At 39.4% G+C, this 17,086-nt stretch overlaps 2 protein-coding genes across 3 annotated transcripts in view; both read right to left on the bottom strand.

Moving 5' to 3' along the window:
- Nucleotides 1–1,601, bottom strand: part of svild (supervillin d) — a 48,040-nt gene extending 46,439 nt beyond the window's left edge. The window contains exons 1-2 of the mRNA XM_028567887.1: nucleotides 1,391–1,601; nucleotides 1,216–1,298 (exon numbers count right to left, since the gene is read on the bottom strand). The gene's annotated coding sequence lies outside the window, so the exon portion shown is untranslated. The remainder of the gene's footprint in view (nucleotides 1–1,215; nucleotides 1,299–1,390) is intronic.
- Nucleotides 1,602–4,443: 2,842 nt separating this feature from the next.
- On the bottom strand, nucleotides 4,444–11,302 carry LOC114548645 (glycylpeptide N-tetradecanoyltransferase 1-like). Of its 2 annotated transcripts, XM_028568650.1 has the most exons (12): nucleotides 11,255–11,302; nucleotides 11,034–11,136; nucleotides 10,641–10,785; nucleotides 8,290–8,408; nucleotides 8,026–8,117; nucleotides 7,332–7,448; nucleotides 7,030–7,200; nucleotides 6,359–6,467; nucleotides 5,784–5,954; nucleotides 5,465–5,632; nucleotides 5,106–5,243; nucleotides 4,444–4,570 (listed from the first exon to the last, which is right to left on the bottom strand). In XM_028568650.1, the coding sequence occupies exons 2-12, from the start codon at nucleotides 11,124–11,126 to the stop codon at nucleotides 4,547–4,549; spliced, it is 1,347 nt and encodes a 448-aa protein (XP_028424451.1). In that variant the 5' UTR covers nucleotides 11,127–11,136; nucleotides 11,255–11,302; the 3' UTR covers nucleotides 4,444–4,546. The 2 variants fall into 2 exon arrangements, with proteins under 2 accessions (XP_028424451.1, XP_028424450.1); XM_028568649.1 differs by lacking the exon at nucleotides 11,255–11,302 and having other exon boundaries at nucleotides 11,034–11,147.
- Nucleotides 11,303–17,086: the final 5,784 nt, after the last annotated feature.

Genomic DNA, 17,086 nt, shown 5'->3' with positions numbered 1-17,086 from the left:
GCCCTCGGATATGAAGGTTCAATTAGTTTCATTCTATTTATCATTTGAGAAAAAAAAGTAACAGCTGCTGTTGCAATCACTGACAGCACTTTTACCTAGTACATTTTGAAGATACAGTGTAATAAACATATTTCTTTTCTCACAATTTTAAACATAAACCTCTAAATTCACAGCCTGATGACAAGTGCTAAGAGCCAGGGCCCAGTTAAAATCATAGGAAAATCACTGCTGAAAGAAACACACTGAATAAACAAAGGCTTCACCTCGCAAAGGGTAAGGTGGCCATATCTCAAAGGAAATCAAACAAGTCTCATCCATCTCAATGTACACATTACCCAGGCAGTTTGCATAGCCATGGCAGTCTGACACAGATAAACAGGCCAACTTACGTAATTTGGTCTGCACTGGCGTTACTGTAAGCTTTTTCCACACAGCAGAGTTGAAAAATAAGGTATAGAGTGACAGCCATTTCAGCTCTCTCACACTTTCTTATCACTTTGTTTTCACAGGTGGCTTTTGCTGAAATCACCACTAAATGCTCACCTCTCTCTCTCTCTCTCTCTCTCTCTCTCTCTCTCTCTCTGTCTCTGTCTCTGTCACTGCGTGCAAAGGGACTGACTTGACAAGTCCCTGTTGACCAATTTGCCAAGTCCAAAGTAAAACAGGGGGTGGAAGGATAAAACCAGCTGTCACTTGATATGTTACACAGGGACTACATCAACAACAAAATGCCTACATTCAATGGAGTGTAAGTGTTGTTCTAGGGTGCAGTTATGCAAAGGCACAAGCCAAAACGGTACAAATAACAAGTGTTTTTCCAAGTGCAAATTTAAACAGCAATAAAAAAGGAAGATTCCCCCAAACCGCCAGAACTAGGCTGATGATTAAGGAAGGAAACTACACTGACAAATACTACGACAGCTGTTGAGAGTGCGAGTGTGACAGCGTTTCGACACAAAACTACGCATCACATCCTTGAATGTAACATGTGTAGGTTACCGAATAATGTGGCTGTAAAATGATAAGCTTTTCCTGAAAACACGCATCAAATACTTCAGAAAGAGAAAAGAAAGGAGAAAGAAAGGAGAAAGAAAGAAGAAAGAAAAGCTTCAGGTCTGTGCACATGCCTCCGAGGTTAAGTTACATTGCAACAACATAATCATTACAAAGTTACAACATAAGCTGCCGCTTCAATACTGTGCATTTATAACCTACCTGCAGTCCTTTATGGAGGTCTGCTCAAGCCTCAGCAAACACGACATCCACGGAGTAATAACTGTGGGACCCTTGTAAGACAGCTGTTCAAACAAAATACCACACTGAGGGTTTAACAGCACATTTAGCTAACGTTACTGTAGTTATGCTTTGGAAAGTTCCTGACTATGCTTACGTTTAACCGCAGCACGTCACTGGTAGTCGACTACCGTTCAGTCGGCAAGAGCGAGTCCTCGACGACAATGGGGAAGAAAAAAAATGGGAATAGATCGAAACTTGTCTTAACCGTTTAGATTTATTTAGGCATCCTCCACCGAAGCTAAGAGGAGACACGGCTCTGTCCTGCCCGGGCAGGGTGCAGAGGCGGCAGCGAGAGCTGCTGGCAGGTTCACTAACTTCAAACTTAAAATGCCTTCTCGCTTCTGATTGGCCCAAAAAACAGCGGCGATGCCTTCACTTGCCTCTGGTAAACGCGGCCTCCAAACCGGTTCCAAACTATGACTTGTTTGTAGACTGAGTGTTTTTCGGTACAGTAAGAAAATAAAAGAAACGTAAAGTGACAAATTACATTCACCCAAAAACATTTTTACAATTTAGGTACTCATACTTACTTAAATGTCCTTATCATGCTAATTTTCAGGTATTTTGGATTTCTACTAGAACGTGCATGCTTTATTGTTCAAAAAACATTATTTTTCTCAATCACACACATGACGCTCCGTTTTAAAGGCTGTCTTTTTAAGCCCCCTCCTGAAAAGCCCAGTCTGCTCTGATTGGTCAGCATTTCAGGGTCTTCAACTGGCTCTAAGAGTCTCTGCATCGTCATTGCAGCCAGGACATGACTGTAATGGGCCGTAGAGTTTTGACATCACAACCGACGAGCGCCCTGATGGCTCGTTTAAAGGCACTGTTTCTGAATACGGGCTGTGTGCATGTCTCATGAATGACCGGCACTGCTGATGATTGGCACTGTCTGCTTCCGCACTGTGCAGCCCGCAGAGCAGTCGCACTAGAGACCTCCGCTGGTCGTACCAGGAACTTTGGGTTTGGAGCTCCACTAACTTGAGTGGGGGTTAAAAGATTTAATCTTGCGGCTCTCCTAGACTTTCCAAATGTTAGCGGACCAAATGGATCAAATTCTGACAGTGAAACGAGTCATTTCACAGTGGTTGTGAAATGTATTGACTGATTTATGGACGTCTCTTTCACCATGTAAGTCTATGGGATAAAAAAGTATTTTTGGGCTAGAGGTCATCACATGACGGGCCTGGAGTTGTTATTCCACAGTTTGACTTCAATGTTCAATTTGCTTCAAAGCCTGGCGAACTTCCTGGGGTCCTTGCATTTCTCTGTGGATTGAGCGTTTTGATACTTTCACAGTATTTATATAGCACCTCGACCTGCTTTATAATTTAAAAAAGGCATGGAAATTGAAGTTTTTACAATATGGGACCTTTAAGAATTTAGTAGCCTAGTAGCAGTAAACTTATTACACTGCATTTACCCATTTAGCCCACCTGACGAATGCAGTACTTAACAGTTAAGGCTTTTGCAACTTTTAAATATAATAATTTGAAATGGATGGTTTCTGACCTTCAAATTGACGTAGTGTCTACTTGATCAGCTTGCAACCCATCTAAGAGTGATAAAAGAGTTATTTTCCTCTAAACCTACCAGGTCCTTTTATTTGTAAGGGACACAAAAAGTTAAATTATCCAATATTTCACATGCATAAAAAATGATGACAGAACTAAGATGAGAAAAAAATCCCCAAAATAAATTCAATTAGTGCAGCAGAACCATGTTTTTACCACTTTCCTGTCCCATTAATCAGGTTTTTAGGTTCTTAGATGTATCTTGCATTTGGAGGGAGCCCCACACCCAGGTTGGGAACAACTACCCAACAAGAGTATTCCAAATAGTTAGATTTGGCATCAGCTACACAAATGATACTAACAGACTGAAAGAGGACATCACTGATACTTTGTCAATGTTCTTTCAATTAGCTATAATGTAAGTAGGACTGTTATTTGTAGTGGGGTAGCTATTTGCCATTGTCATATTACCGGTACTCAAACTTTTTTTCTTACAACTTGTAATTAATATATTTTCAACAGGACCTGAAGGCATCATAAAGCTAGGTTTGTTAGCATGCTATCTATCCCTCTGTGTGTTTCTTTGTCTTCGTGTCTGTCACTATCTTACACACACGCAAACACACTCTTGATTTATGTTAGTGATTTTCTTACGCATCCAACAATAAAACGCAAAGCCCGCGTTGTCTCCATCTACACTCAGTTGTTCACAATAAAAGAGGCTCTCTGTAATGTTAAGGTTGCAGCGCCCCCTGCTCCTCACATTTAGACAAACATCATGGTTTTATAGCTAGTAATCAATGGCTGTTGCAAGCTCTAAAACCAAAGAAAAAAATATTTAATTGAAATGCTCTGACTTGACTAACTTAAGGTGACAAAATGTCAGAATGGCCTGTTTTCTGGAACTGTGAGGTATGGATTTTAGATTTGTGAGAGCATAAAGTAATTTCCTTCAAAGTAAGTAGCCTATCTATCCCTTTAATGTAGGCCTAGCTTTGTTTACGAATTGTCTGCAAGGGGAAAACCTGTATAGCCTAAACATATGCTTTCTGATTTATAAACATTTATCTTGTATTCATATCATGTCCAGATGGTATAACTTGATAACTCAGATATAACTTGATTACATTTACGCCGAGCATAATGAATCTGCTACATGCACACTGAAATAGATTGTATCGGAATGTATGAGATGAGATTGTGTGTGTGTGTGTGTGTTTGTGTGTGTGTGTGTGTGTGTGTGTGTGTCTGTTCTTACAGGTGCGTCAGTGAGATGAATTACCGTTTCCTCTAAATAAATAAGTGTATTGGTCTCTCTAATATTAAGTCATGTCACCAGAGGTTATGTGAATTACACACACACACACACACACACACACACACACACACACACACACACACACACACACACACACACACAAGATGTACAGGGTACATCTGTTGAACCGTTTACATTTGTTTATACAATTCTCCATCAAGTCAGAAGCAATCAGTTCCTGTCACAGAAACACTGAACCAAGTGTAAAAGTGACATCCAGATGACAAATGTATTTACAAATGGAATTCTATATTTTTTATTTCTTTCATTGATTTGTGAGTGTGATTTTGTTTTACAGTTTGTCAGTTGATATTTAAAACCCAAATGCATGCTGGTGATGCGGTTTAATATCCACCATCAGTGCCAGACAGTCCGGTCCTTTTTTCTTCACCACTCTTCGTCTTCTTTCAGTGGCAGGTTAGTTTGGTAACACCAAGCCCACCTGTAAAACATACAGCCATTACTATGAATTACTGATGACTGGCAGCTATTAAACAATTTTTTTTATTTTTAGCTCTAATGAGATCATTTCCAACAGCCTCATTTTGTGGCTATAAAAGGAAATGTACATCATGAATCTGGTCACATAAAAACAGTTTTCCAAACAATGTTTATTTTGAGCTTTTCTGTGTGTTTTTGGTAAAGTACAAAAATTCGTCATTACATTCTAGAAATGTGAGTCTGTTTTCTAGGACCCCCTCGATGCACTTAAATGAACTGCTTGAATGGCCAGTGATTACATTTTTTTCCAATATGTGTACAATAAAAGCGGTTAAAGCTATATGCATAAGGACACATTAGAAGTTGTATTTTTATTTTCAAGAATTTCATTCTACTTTTATAAGAAACTAGATGACAAACTTAAAATCTTGATTTTTTTTTCAGCAGAAAGGAATAGTGTGGAAGACTTCGGGCTTTGAATACAGAGAATGACAGGAACGTGTCTTGGCAGGTAGACATATTACAGCATTCAGTACCTTGTCTGGGCTCATTTTAGGACACATCCAGTTGTACAGGTAGTAATGAAGCCTCTTGTCACTGATGCTGAACCTGAGCTTCTCCAGGAAACTCCTGTTATCCATCACTTCGAGAGCAGAGAAGACATCAAAACCTTTCTGTCAGTGAGGGAAAAGAGCATTTCTTCTGTTTTAATACACAGTAGACCAAATCTAGACACATAAAAAAAAAAACATTGATGCTAATAACCCTTTTCAAATTTTAATTCAAAATAACATTGACCATTTAACTGCATGCATGCAGTCTGGAGGAAAAGGTTTAAAGTCAAACACCTTGTGCACTTCTTAAATGAATGGGACTTTTATTTTGACCCACTCACGGATTTAGCGAGGACCAGTGTGTCCTCCATGAGGTCCACTGAGTCGGTGGCGGTAGAGACAACGTAAAAGAGATGAGCTTCTCTCAGTCCGGTGTGGACAGGGTGATTCAGCACCCTGGAGGAGACGCTGTAGAAACTCACCACGTCTGTCAGTGTGCCATCATCACCCTGTGTGTGAGGAGGGGACGTGAATCACTTATTAACTAGGCTACTGCAGCATAATAGGAGTATTTTTTTTTTTCTTCCAGAAAATGGTGAGGGCAGCTTTTCCCTTTCCGAAGAAATTAAAAATCAAAATTGACAAACTGTAATATCAGACCTCCACAACATAGGTGTCAATCACATTCCCCCTTGGTAACAGCCAGTGCTCTATTTCCTGTAAAGACGACACGGGGCTGAGGTAAAACTTGCGCAGGTTTGCCCGCAGTAGTGAGTGTATCCCCACAACATCTTCTTTAGTCATAGGGCGCAGACCTGGTGTCTTTGTCACCTGGGAGAGAGAGGAGGGACGTTTCAGTAAGTGCTATGACTGTCACCACGAATTCCTGATAATTATCTTTAATAATCTGTATCTTTAATCATTTTGTGTACACCTTTTTTCCCAGTCCAACATTTTGGTCAATGTCAATGTCAACTTATTTATATAGCACATTTAAAAACAACTGAGGTTAACCAAAGTGCTTTACAAGGTCAAATACAACAATAACCCAATAATTGAATACAGAGTGTATCACAATAAAAATAAATGAATAAAAGGTAATAATATCTTTCCTTAACTGGAAAAAAAGTGTTTTTAACAGTGGTCAGTCAGTTAGAAACTCTGTGATGTCAGGCCAACGGCAGACTATAATGGCAGTGATGGGTTTTTGCCTCTGGGTGGCAGCACAAACTAACCTCAGGCAGACGGTTGAATTTGAGAGCTCTCTGCAGGTTCATGTTCTGTCTCAGGCATGGGTAGCTCACCTCCGTCAGCTTTCGGGGATTCAGAAGGCGATGCCAGCACCTAAAGGATTTAGTGTGTTTATTCGGTAGGGACAGTAAAGATATAACGTTGCTTTGTAAGAGAAATACCTAGGATGAGATGTATAGGGTACATAACTAAAGCTAATTGCTCATTGTAACATACTTGTTTGGAAGAAATAGCATATGTACTGTACACTTAAAACAGAGAATGCATGTTTGATAATTGGGGGAATAACCAGATAAAGAAGTATTTCTCCATAACATAAAATATTCATGACTAAATAAGCTATTACTAAAATTACATTTTGGGATTAAAAACTCTAATGAAGCTGAAGCTAATCTGCTTCAACAGGACTGGGTGGGAGTGGTTTGAAAGGATTTGATTGACAGTGACCTGGCAGCAAAGAAAGACGTGACATCACCTTTCTCCAAATGCTCTCTGCAGCTTCAAAGGAAGCGATAAAAACAGAAGTCTGCCATGTGAAATTTCAAGTTCAAGTCAAAACCCACCCCTCCTATGAAAGAGTTTTTTTCAGGGGCTTTAAAAGCGCTAATTGCCCTTAAAAACCAAATGTGCGTTAACCCTGTGCAGCAGCCCCTACCTGCAGGAGCTCATTGGTGTGGGCAGCACTATGCCAGCTGTGTAGACAGCTTGGTGGAGGCCCTGCCGGTTGACCCGTCTGGCGAGCTCTCGGATCAGAACTGGAGTCATCCGCTTGAGGCGTAGCTTCTTATGAACACACAGGAACTTGACCTGTACCATGCGCTTCTCCCTGCAGGAAAGCACATTTTATGCATTTGATCTGAGACACTTGTGGATAAAATTGCCACAGCTTTGTTGGCAAGTGATCTGAATACTAATATTGCTCATCAGATTTCACACATACGCAGATGAACCACTCACGTCTCATATATGCGGACATCTGCGGGAAGAGCAGCAATGAAGCCGACTAACTTGTTATTGCCGTCTACTCGCACACCACAGTTCCACTGGGCCAGCCAGTTGGGAGGTTGTAAAGCCCTAAAGAGGAAGAGAACGACTGTGATATGACTCTGTGAATACATGCTGGGGTAGTTAAAAAAAAACTCTAATACAATTTCCGATAAAAGAATTGAGCATGAGATGACTCAGCTGAATGAATACAGCAGCGTTCTTTAAGCTCAGGACCAAAGACCTGTGCCAGTTCCTGGAATGCTAATTTTAATTATTCGTATCAAAGTAAATGTTATTATGTTTTGATAGAAGTTTTCCCTGAAGGTGGGGATACCGTTTATGCAGATCACAGAGGAACAAGGCAGTGGTAAAGAGATTACAGCAGCCGGCTTGTGACTGATAACGGTGTGTTGGAGGGTTGGAGTGGGAAAATGATTATGTCCTTTTTAGACTCCCAACGCCTTAATTCCTTTATTGCAATTCAGAGGCTAAGAAATGTTTTAGATGTACTGAGCACTTTTAAAGTGTGTTAATGCAAGACAGAGCTGAAACAGCACTGCTCAATATTTACCAGCAGAATAAAAGGTTTATAAAGAAAGTTTTGCTGACATACATTCAAAATCTAGAAATCAAAAGGGACTAAATGCGCCTGCTTGAAGCTTACCATTGCAGATACTCCAGCGAGAACTCCAATCTGATAGTGTTGTCATCCTCCTCCACGTAGTTCTCAGTGAGCAGAGTGCACAGCTCCTTCAACTGCATTGATACGTAGATGGAAAAATGTTGAATTTGTCTCGATGTGAGTCAATTTGACCTAAACTTCACACTAGAAAAGACCGTTCCTGTGCTCTGAAAGACCAGAATTTGACAGAATGTTGGTTGCAGTTTCTAACAATGTACATACAGTGACTTGCAGTAAGTAACCTACCACCGTAGGGCTGCTCAGGTCCAGAGTGTCCCAGGAGAAACCTTGAGGTAGAGAGTAGGGCTCCTTACGGACACTGGCTTCACCCTCCACTATTGGGCCATGAGTCACAATGCTGTCCCCTGAGCACACGAGTATAAATAAACACAAATAAGGTATACATAACTTCATTCTCAATATTGTAATTAAAGTGAACGATGTATGGACTTCAGGTAAATGCTTTTTAAAATGAATGCTCTGTAATGATGATAGGGTTTCTTCTTCTTACTATTTTGTATAAAAGCATACATTAAAGTGGAACTGAACAATAAAGTCTGTGCAACTGAAAAGTCCATCTATATCTTTTTTAAAATGACTATATGTAACTTTCAGTTTGTGTTGATTTCAGCGCCCCCTTTGGAGAAAAGCGGTAGTGTTTATACCACACTTGCTGTCGTAAAGGTCTAGGAGTTAGCTAGGTCATATAGTTAGGATGAATGTTTTGCTCAGCTAGATAATAATTAATTTTCAATAAGAGAATACGTTACAGATGCGTCATTGCATTTCAAGTATTGCATACGGTTACTTAGTCTACTTTGGATGTATCGTGAGCTAAACCGGGTATCACTGCCAACGTGTCACGAGCCAAAGCATTAATAGTTTGTTGTAGCAACCGACGTAATAAATTAGATTAATATAGAGCATTTCATGAAACCTAGGACGCTTCACACAGGTACAGGGGGACCAGTGAATAGAAAATAGTAGGCCAACACAAACACGGACTAAAAGGAACAAAACGTCCACGCTAAATGGTAGGGGGACGTCATTTCATGTCGACTACTGATGTACAACCACATCACGCAATCTAAAGTTATTTTATGAATAAAAATGGACTTATTATATACCTGAAGGGGCCAATTTGGGGGACGTTTTTGAATCATTTACAATCCTGTAATGGTCTTCATCTGTCCGACCGAGTGTGACTCGGATTGTGCCAGTTGTCTTTCACTTTCCCTTTTAGCTTTTAGTTGTTCTTTGTTTAATTTCCTTCTTTTCTGAGATGGCCCTGCCCCAGTATCAGTCATAACTACATAACAGATAACTTCTAAAATACAATTAGGCCTTCATAAAGAAATCTCCTGCTACCTTTTACCTGCTTACTCACTAACACAGGCTTTCCGGTGTTCAGCCGAAATCTGTGACCCTTCAGAATGTGTGCTCTGTAGCGCCGTCTACCTGCCGTAAATCATTTTGTGACTTTGCGGGTAAAATACAAAATCGGACCCGGGCACAGGCGTTAATAAAAACTACATCAAAATAGCGTTCTTTTCACTGTTAGTCTCGTTTGCTGTTACAGGTCATTTGTGATCATCAGATGGAACAGTACACAGTTTCAGAAACATTTAAAAGTTATATAATAGTCACTTTAAATCAATAAAATTAGTGTGCAATATGGGCTGTGATCAGCAGTGGTATTAAATGTATCCAGAGCAGTGTTTTGATGAGTGCCTCTCATATTTTCATGTTCTCCCCAGTTGCCATACACATGCACAACCAGGAGGAATGTGATAAGATCAGATGTTGGTGGTAATGTGCTGTAAAAGATAGCAATGTACCAATACAATGATAGAAGTAGCTTGAAAGATGCTGTAAACACGATTTTAATAATCAAAGGAAGGATTTGCAATACTCTTGACTTTCTGCACAGTGAATGGTACATTTTTACATTTTTATACTTAATGGAGCATTTAGGTGAATACGCTTATTCACTTTCTGGCAGAGAGTTAATGAGAAGATTGGTACCACTCTCACATCTCTGTTAAACACAAGGCTACAGCCAGCAGCAGGTTAGTGTAGCTTGGCATAAAGACTGGAAACAGGAGTAACCCAGAAAACACAATTCACCTACTAACACCTCCACAGCTTGCTACATAACATGTTATGTCAAAAGAAAAAAGAAAAAAGTTTCAAAATGACAATTTGCCATTATTTGTGCCGAACTATTCCTTTGCTGTAACCAACAACTTCCTGAAGTCTCTGCTGGTTGCCTGGAAACTGCTCGGAGCCAAGAAATAATCCAGCACATAACCCCCGATGAAAACAAAATTGACATTTTTACACTGTTAACTACTGAGCATTAGAGCTGCTGGTAGGTTGGTTTTTGTAAGTCGGGCTACCTGTTTCCAGTCTTTATGCTAAGCTACGCTAACCTGCTTCTGGCTGTAGCCTTTATGCAAGTGGTATCAATCATCTCATCTAACTCTCCTGCAGAAAGCGAATAAGCTCATTTCCCAAAATGTCAAACTTTTGCTTTAAGTATAGATTTAAACCAAGGCCTTTGTTTTTAGAGTACAGGAACAGGAATTGTTTCTTACCCAGTTTGGGGACAGGCTGTGTGTCCCAGAAATGGTACATGTGTTTTTTGGCTTGCTGCAGGGTCTTGGGCAGACTCCGGCCCAAGGAGAAGAGGTGGAGGGCTTTCTGGATCTCCTGCTGCTTCGTCTCAGGAAGGGAGTCCAACTAGGGCAGAACAAGGCAGGCAAGGACAAGTTACTATATAATCTTTTCCAGGAAGATTGAAGTTTGACCGTCAAACAGCAGCATAAGTCAGCTAAGTCATAAGTCATTTCAATAGACACATTTACCTGTTTCATGTGTGATATGCATACAGTACACCCTCAGGAAAGTTTATGAGTATTTACATTGTCAGAAACTAACACCAGCACACATACATCACTGCATGTATGCACTCACAGAAAGACACAAACCATAGCAAATGGGTCCATGGGTCCCTCTGGTTTCCAGGCATCTTCCTTCTTTTGCTTCTTTTTGCTCCCTTTTAGACTCCCGACCTCTGTCATTTTCTTATCACTGAAAGACATTTCCATGCAGACGTTCTTGTATGGTATATTATGAGGGTGAATTCAAATGAATTATTTTTTTTTTACTCACTGAAGATACAGAGATCTGAAAATACTGTCGTACTTACAGCAAGTTTGAATCACTAATTGTGAACAAGCTTGAAGCTGAGGGTGAATCGGGGTGTTTTCTAACACACTGGTGGTTTTCATTTCTTATCTTGGCGAGCAGCGAGGGGAGGAGAGTGACCGCCTCAGTCACCCAACCCAACTCCCACCCAGTGTATAGATAACTGAGAACAATACCAACAATTAAATATAACTTCTCACAGTCTTCATATGTCAGACAGCTGCTGGATGGAGCACTGCAGCAGATTAAATCTTATAGCAGCTTGATCCAGGCAGCAGATTTAATTGGTTGAAGTTGTCTGTTCCCATATAGCTTTAGTCTTGCATTTAAAAGTCAGCCTTGTTTCACCCAGCAGAGAAACATGGGCTTAAAAAGTATTTGAATGAAATGATTAGTGATTAAAACAATTTGCTGGTTGCTTTCCAGCTGCAATATGGCTAAAATATATTTTCCATATTTTAGCTTTTTGATGATATGTATCTATTTATCTCTGAAATGGCTTCTCAACAGAACAATACTTTAGAGTACTAAACAGTAATATAATAAACAACACAACATTCATTCAGTAAACATTATAAAATAATATCTAGACAAAATAGAATTTAAAAAAAAGGTGATTTTATTCCCAACTTATAGTTTTATTCACTACTGGATAAGAAGATATATTCACTTACAACAAATTTAAATTTGAGAGAGAGTGTTCTTTATTTATAAAAAAAAAAAGTTCTTTGCCAAAATAAAAGTAACCCTAATAGGTTTTTTAGACCAAATGTGCTTTGTGTTGCGCTTGCCACAGGGTTTAGGGCACACTTACAGAGTTCTGTGCGAGCTCTGTAAATAACTCGCTGCATCTGGTCTTTGGTCTGAAAAACCCTTAAATGTTAAAGTTGTTTACCAAATGAAAACACAGGAAAGGCAGAGAGTTATTATGTGTTTATGTATTATGTATGTTATTTCTTTCCTCTTAAATAGAGGGGTAGTCTAAATTGCTTTTGGGGAGAGCAGGTAAGGGTCTTTTAACTTCTTCTCATCCTAGATTTAGTTTCATTTTTACATTACAGTTATTGGTACTGTGAGAGGAATCAGCAGGTCCAGGGATGCATTCAGGACGACCACACCGTGGAGGCAGCAGTAAGTCAGAGGATGAGCAACAAACAACACGTCTCTGGTGAGCTGATGCAGCCTCTAATACGCTGTATGTCTAACTCTATATCTAGCATTCTTTGTTGTTTGATTGTATCTGTGTGCCATTTCTGTTTGTTTTTTTTTCATTCCAGAGGTCACTAAAATGCGTCTCTTAATTGTGCTGGAGCCCTCTTGAGTCACTGAGGGAGGTTTATCATGATGGGGGAAAATAATTTACCCATTTAAAGAAGGTAAGGTAATTCACTTTGGATCTATTGATGATTTCTGTCCACCCCTGGTGATTACTGTCATGCTCCACACGTAGACAGCAAATTTACTATCAGGTCATGTCAGAGAAATCGATTGTGATTCACATAACATAATATGATCACTCTCCAGTATTGTCTATTTGGACAAATACAAGCTGAAAACACATCTAGTTGAGTTAATGTAGTTAGATTGGTGACCTGTGTTTGTTTGCAAGAATTGCAGTATATGAGACATTTTATTTGTACCAAGAAACTAGAGTATGCATTGGCATGCCTTTAATTTATGCGGCTCAAACTCCACCCTGACATTTTGGGGTAGAGAAAACATTTCACTATACCCAAGAAGACGAGACATTGTGAACAAACGAAAGAGCAAGGTAAGCTCCTGGATTTATACTTTACGTGACTGGAACCATCTTGTTTTTGATGCTTTTTCTAATATTGTCTCTGACATTTCTATGATTTTATTACACCTTGTGTAGTATAACTGTGTGCTCTAGACCTAATCACTCCAGATCCTGTATTGTTTTTTTTGTGCTTAAAGTTGGCTGATGCACAGAGATCCCCTTATCCTTAAAAAAAGAGGACTTTACATTAAGTTGCCAGATATGAGGAGCAGATTGAGACTGAAGAAACAGAAAAGACTATTCTTTGTTTCATGGGATAGATTTTGTTTAACTTTTTTTTTCTTACTACTACACCATATTCATGTATGTCATTTGGGGGTTAACTTGTTTTAGATTATTATGTACTTGCAATTAATGTATGCAACTTAATCCCTGAAATGCTTAAAATAAAAATGAATGTCATATATTTATACCCAGGCCTGTAGGTGGCGTAAAAACACCTACAAAAAATGAAATACACCACTATTACAAGTTAAGGTAAGTTTGCTAACACACACACACACACACACACACACACACACACACACACACACACACACACACACACACACACACACACACACACACACAGAGTCAGAACCATTACTAATCTGTAAATAGATCTGTACTGCTGTGATCTCTGCCGAACAAGATCCTCCTCGCTTTGCCTCGCTTCACTTCTTCTTCCCCGTCTCCCTCATCTGTCTTGGTGTCTGTTAACTCTGTTGTTTTGCGAGATTGGATGAATGAGCAACAATCTCTGCATCTCTCTTTCTCTCTGCTGACTCTTGTCTCTCAGATTTCTCTTTCAGCCTGTTGTTCCGCCCTTGTCTCATTCTCTCTCACTTATGCATTTAACTTGACTTGATACTTCTTGACAGCCATCTGACTGTCAAATAAGTCCCAATCTCCAAAATATAGAGTCAATATTTCTAATCAGTGCATTGGGATAATTTGACCATTAAATATCTGTTTATCTTTTTGCATTCAGCCTAAATAATCAAAAATCTGCAAGCAATAGAAGCTCTTTTGTTGCTATTTTGTTTCTGTCTTTGTTTCTCTCTTTGTTTCTCTCTTTCTTCCTCTAATTGTTAATTTCATTGTTACTTTAACAGGATAAAGATAAATGGCAAAACCTGAAGTTATAGTCTGTAAGTGGGAGAATATGCCGTTTCTTTTTTCTAAAGTTACTCACGAGTTATCATTATTTTACACATAAAATATGAACCCATGTGTTTTGTTTGTGTTGAAAAACGTATTTCCACTTATGTTGATTTCAGATAGGTTGAATGATAACGTGCCCCTCCAGGGGTTGAGGAAATTCATCAACCCCTAATAAAACTCTCACAAACCCTTTCAGGTGAAACTAGATAGTCCTTCAGGTATAACGGGACAATTTTACTTTGAAAAGGGTGCATTTTGTAGACTAACTCCAAAACAAAAGCCAGCCTTCCAAGAAATTAGACTCGTGTTGGACGATTCTGCAGCACAAGATTTACGTCCAATGCCATTGCTCAGTGCTACTCTGCAGCAAAGTGTGTGCGTTTTATGTACCATCACAAAAGCAAAGGTGGAGGTGGATGCATGTGAGCCTTCTGACCTTAATTCTGATCTGAAAACTGATTTTGAGTTTTTTTAAACCCAATGATGACCTTTTTATCCTTAAAGCTATGTGTAGAATGTGTGGTTATAGCATCTTTCAAATCAGAATCAGATGCCATGCATCAAAGTCTGATATTTTTAAATTCTACTTAAAGTGTCTTTAAAGGTCCCATATTATGCTCACTTTCAGTTTTATGCTTTTATTTGGGGTTTCGAGAACATGTTAAAAGGCTCAAAAAACACATTATTTTTCTCATACTTTCTGTCTGAATATTCCTGTTTTAACCTCTGTCTGAAACGCTCCATTTTAGTGACTGTCTCTTTAAGCTCCCCCACCCGAAAAAGTTTAGTCTGTTCTGATTGGTCAGCGTAGCGGCACTTTCTGCCACAATATACTGTAGTGACATCACAGCCGTACTGAAGTCCTGACAGCTCATGTAAAGGCACAGTTTCTGAATACGGGCTGTGTGCATTTCTGCGTTTTCGACATTTACAGTAGTTACATAGCACCTCAACCTGCTTTATAATTAAAAACAAAAACACATGGCAATCTCACTCTTTACAATATGGGCCCTTTAATCAATTGTGTCTTTAATCAATTTGAAATTTAAAATGTTAGCATTAAATGTTCAGAAATGTAATATCACTGCTGTATTTTGGCAATATAAGCATTGTTGTTTGGCGAATAGGTTGTTAAAAGCACTTCCTCCAACACACTTGTCACTCACCTTGATGGGCTGTCTACCTTAAAAACAGTGTCTGGCCTGAAGCTGAGCTAACTGCCTCCACACCAAGGGTGTGGATGAAACAAACAAACGAACAAACAGGGGACTTTCACTTGAACACACAGACTAAAATGGATCAAGAATACATATCTTGTACATTTTGTTGTTTCAACATCAAATAATTCCATGTTGTAACATTACAAGTAAGAAAACCTGTAGGATCAACTCCGAAAAAAGTCAGCCATAAAAAGCCATACATCTGAGTCTAACTGGTTAAATTGGAGGCAGCACCAGCCTGTGGAATTAGTGCAGGCCGGGCTTTCTGGGTCCTAATCAGCATCTTTTCATCAAAGAGTCAAAGATGCTACTTTGATGTTGCCGACAACTCAGAAAATAATGTAGAGACTGATTGGAGGATCCTCCCTCTTAAATCATGCAACCGCGGGGCCTTGTTTGATATTATTTGGCCATGTTGCCGGCCATGATAAGTGGACTGGACAACAGTATTTGCATTCACCATGAGCTCCAAGCTGAATACTTTTTCTCTGTGCCAGATTCTGTTGTAGAAGAGGTCTAGCTTTCAAAATCAAATCTGGCCGGCTGTGTTATTGGCAACTTGTCATCTCTGTCCACCTTTATCCATCTTACATTTTAGGTATGTAGCTGGCATTACGGTGACAGTGATAGTGAGCGAGCAGGATTCAGTGTCTTGTTCAAGGAGACATGGGATAACTCTTGGAGAAAATGGCTGCCATGGGGCGATCGAAAGATTGACTTTACGACTATTACATCTACAACCGTGGATAACCTCCATCTCACCTTTACTTGATTTCTTTCTACCTCTCTCTCTGTCTCATTCTCTTGCTATATCTACTCCTACAAAAGAATGAGACAGAAAAAGTTTAATTTCACTTCATTTGGCCTTGCCTGAAAAGAAACAAATCCTGACAACTTAAGTGGTCAATCAAGGACAAACAATCAAATGAAAAGGTTAATTACTTCATCATCCTCTGAAAATGTTGGCAGGACTTTGGAAACTCAGTTACAGAGAGGTATAAAAGTAAAGTTGTGCTCAAACTTCAGTCTTGTTTGAGCACCACAGCTTCTCCAGCATCTCCAGCTTGTTTGCAGAGTGAATTTAGGGCAGAGATCTTCAACAGGGGGTTCTTGACCTTTAGGGGGTCCTCAACGTTACTGCAGGGGAGCCCTAAGACACATAAACATGAGTCCAGCATATTATTAGCAAAGATAAATCGGCCTATTTGTGATTTGTTTTTAAATGTACACAACATTGATGATAGGCTTATTGGCCTGTAGGTAGTTGTCTGTAATGTCTGTTTAACATTAAAACAGGATGTATAAATATATGAATATGTCAGTAATTATTATTTTAATAGCTTAGTATTGTATGTACCATCAAATGGTATGTGTAAAGGCTTTAGGCCACCCTACATGTTATTGTAAGCCCAGTTTAATATGCAACTCAATTTTATACAATTTGTGGTGGGGGTCCCTGCTCCGACTTTCTTTCAGCTAAGGGGTCCTTGGCCTACCACAACTTTATTTCTTTTCTACTGCAAAATGTCTTCTTTTTTGGGGAAAAAAGGTTTGTTAAATGTAACAAATATCAGCTCAAACATCAACATTATATGGGGACTAACCTCCACAAAAAGTCGGTCCCCACAAGTTATTGGTACCATTAAGTTTTAGGTTAAGGTTTAGGCTA

The sequence above is a fragment of the Perca flavescens genome, chromosome 21 (genome assembly GCF_004354835.1).
Source record: "Perca flavescens isolate YP-PL-M2 chromosome 21, PFLA_1.0, whole genome shotgun sequence".
NCBI classification, from domain to species: Eukaryota; Metazoa; Chordata; class Actinopteri; order Perciformes; family Percidae; genus Perca; species Perca flavescens.
Note: the sequence above shows the minus strand (reverse complement) of the source record. Positions and strands in the feature narration are given on the sequence as shown.

Coding starts and splice junctions, on each gene's coding strand:
- LOC114548645 (XM_028568649.1), bottom strand. CDS start 11,147: ATGTCTTTCAGTGATAAGAAAATGACAGAGGTCGGGAGTCTAAAAGGG. Junction 8,409..10,640: donor ACAGCCTGTCCCCAAACTGG/GTAAGAAACAAT, acceptor TCGTGTGCTCAG/GGGACAGCATTGTGACTCAT. Junction 5,633..5,783: donor TTGACACCTATGTTGTGGAG/GTCTGATATTAC, acceptor CCTCACACACAG/GGTGATGATGGCACACTGAC.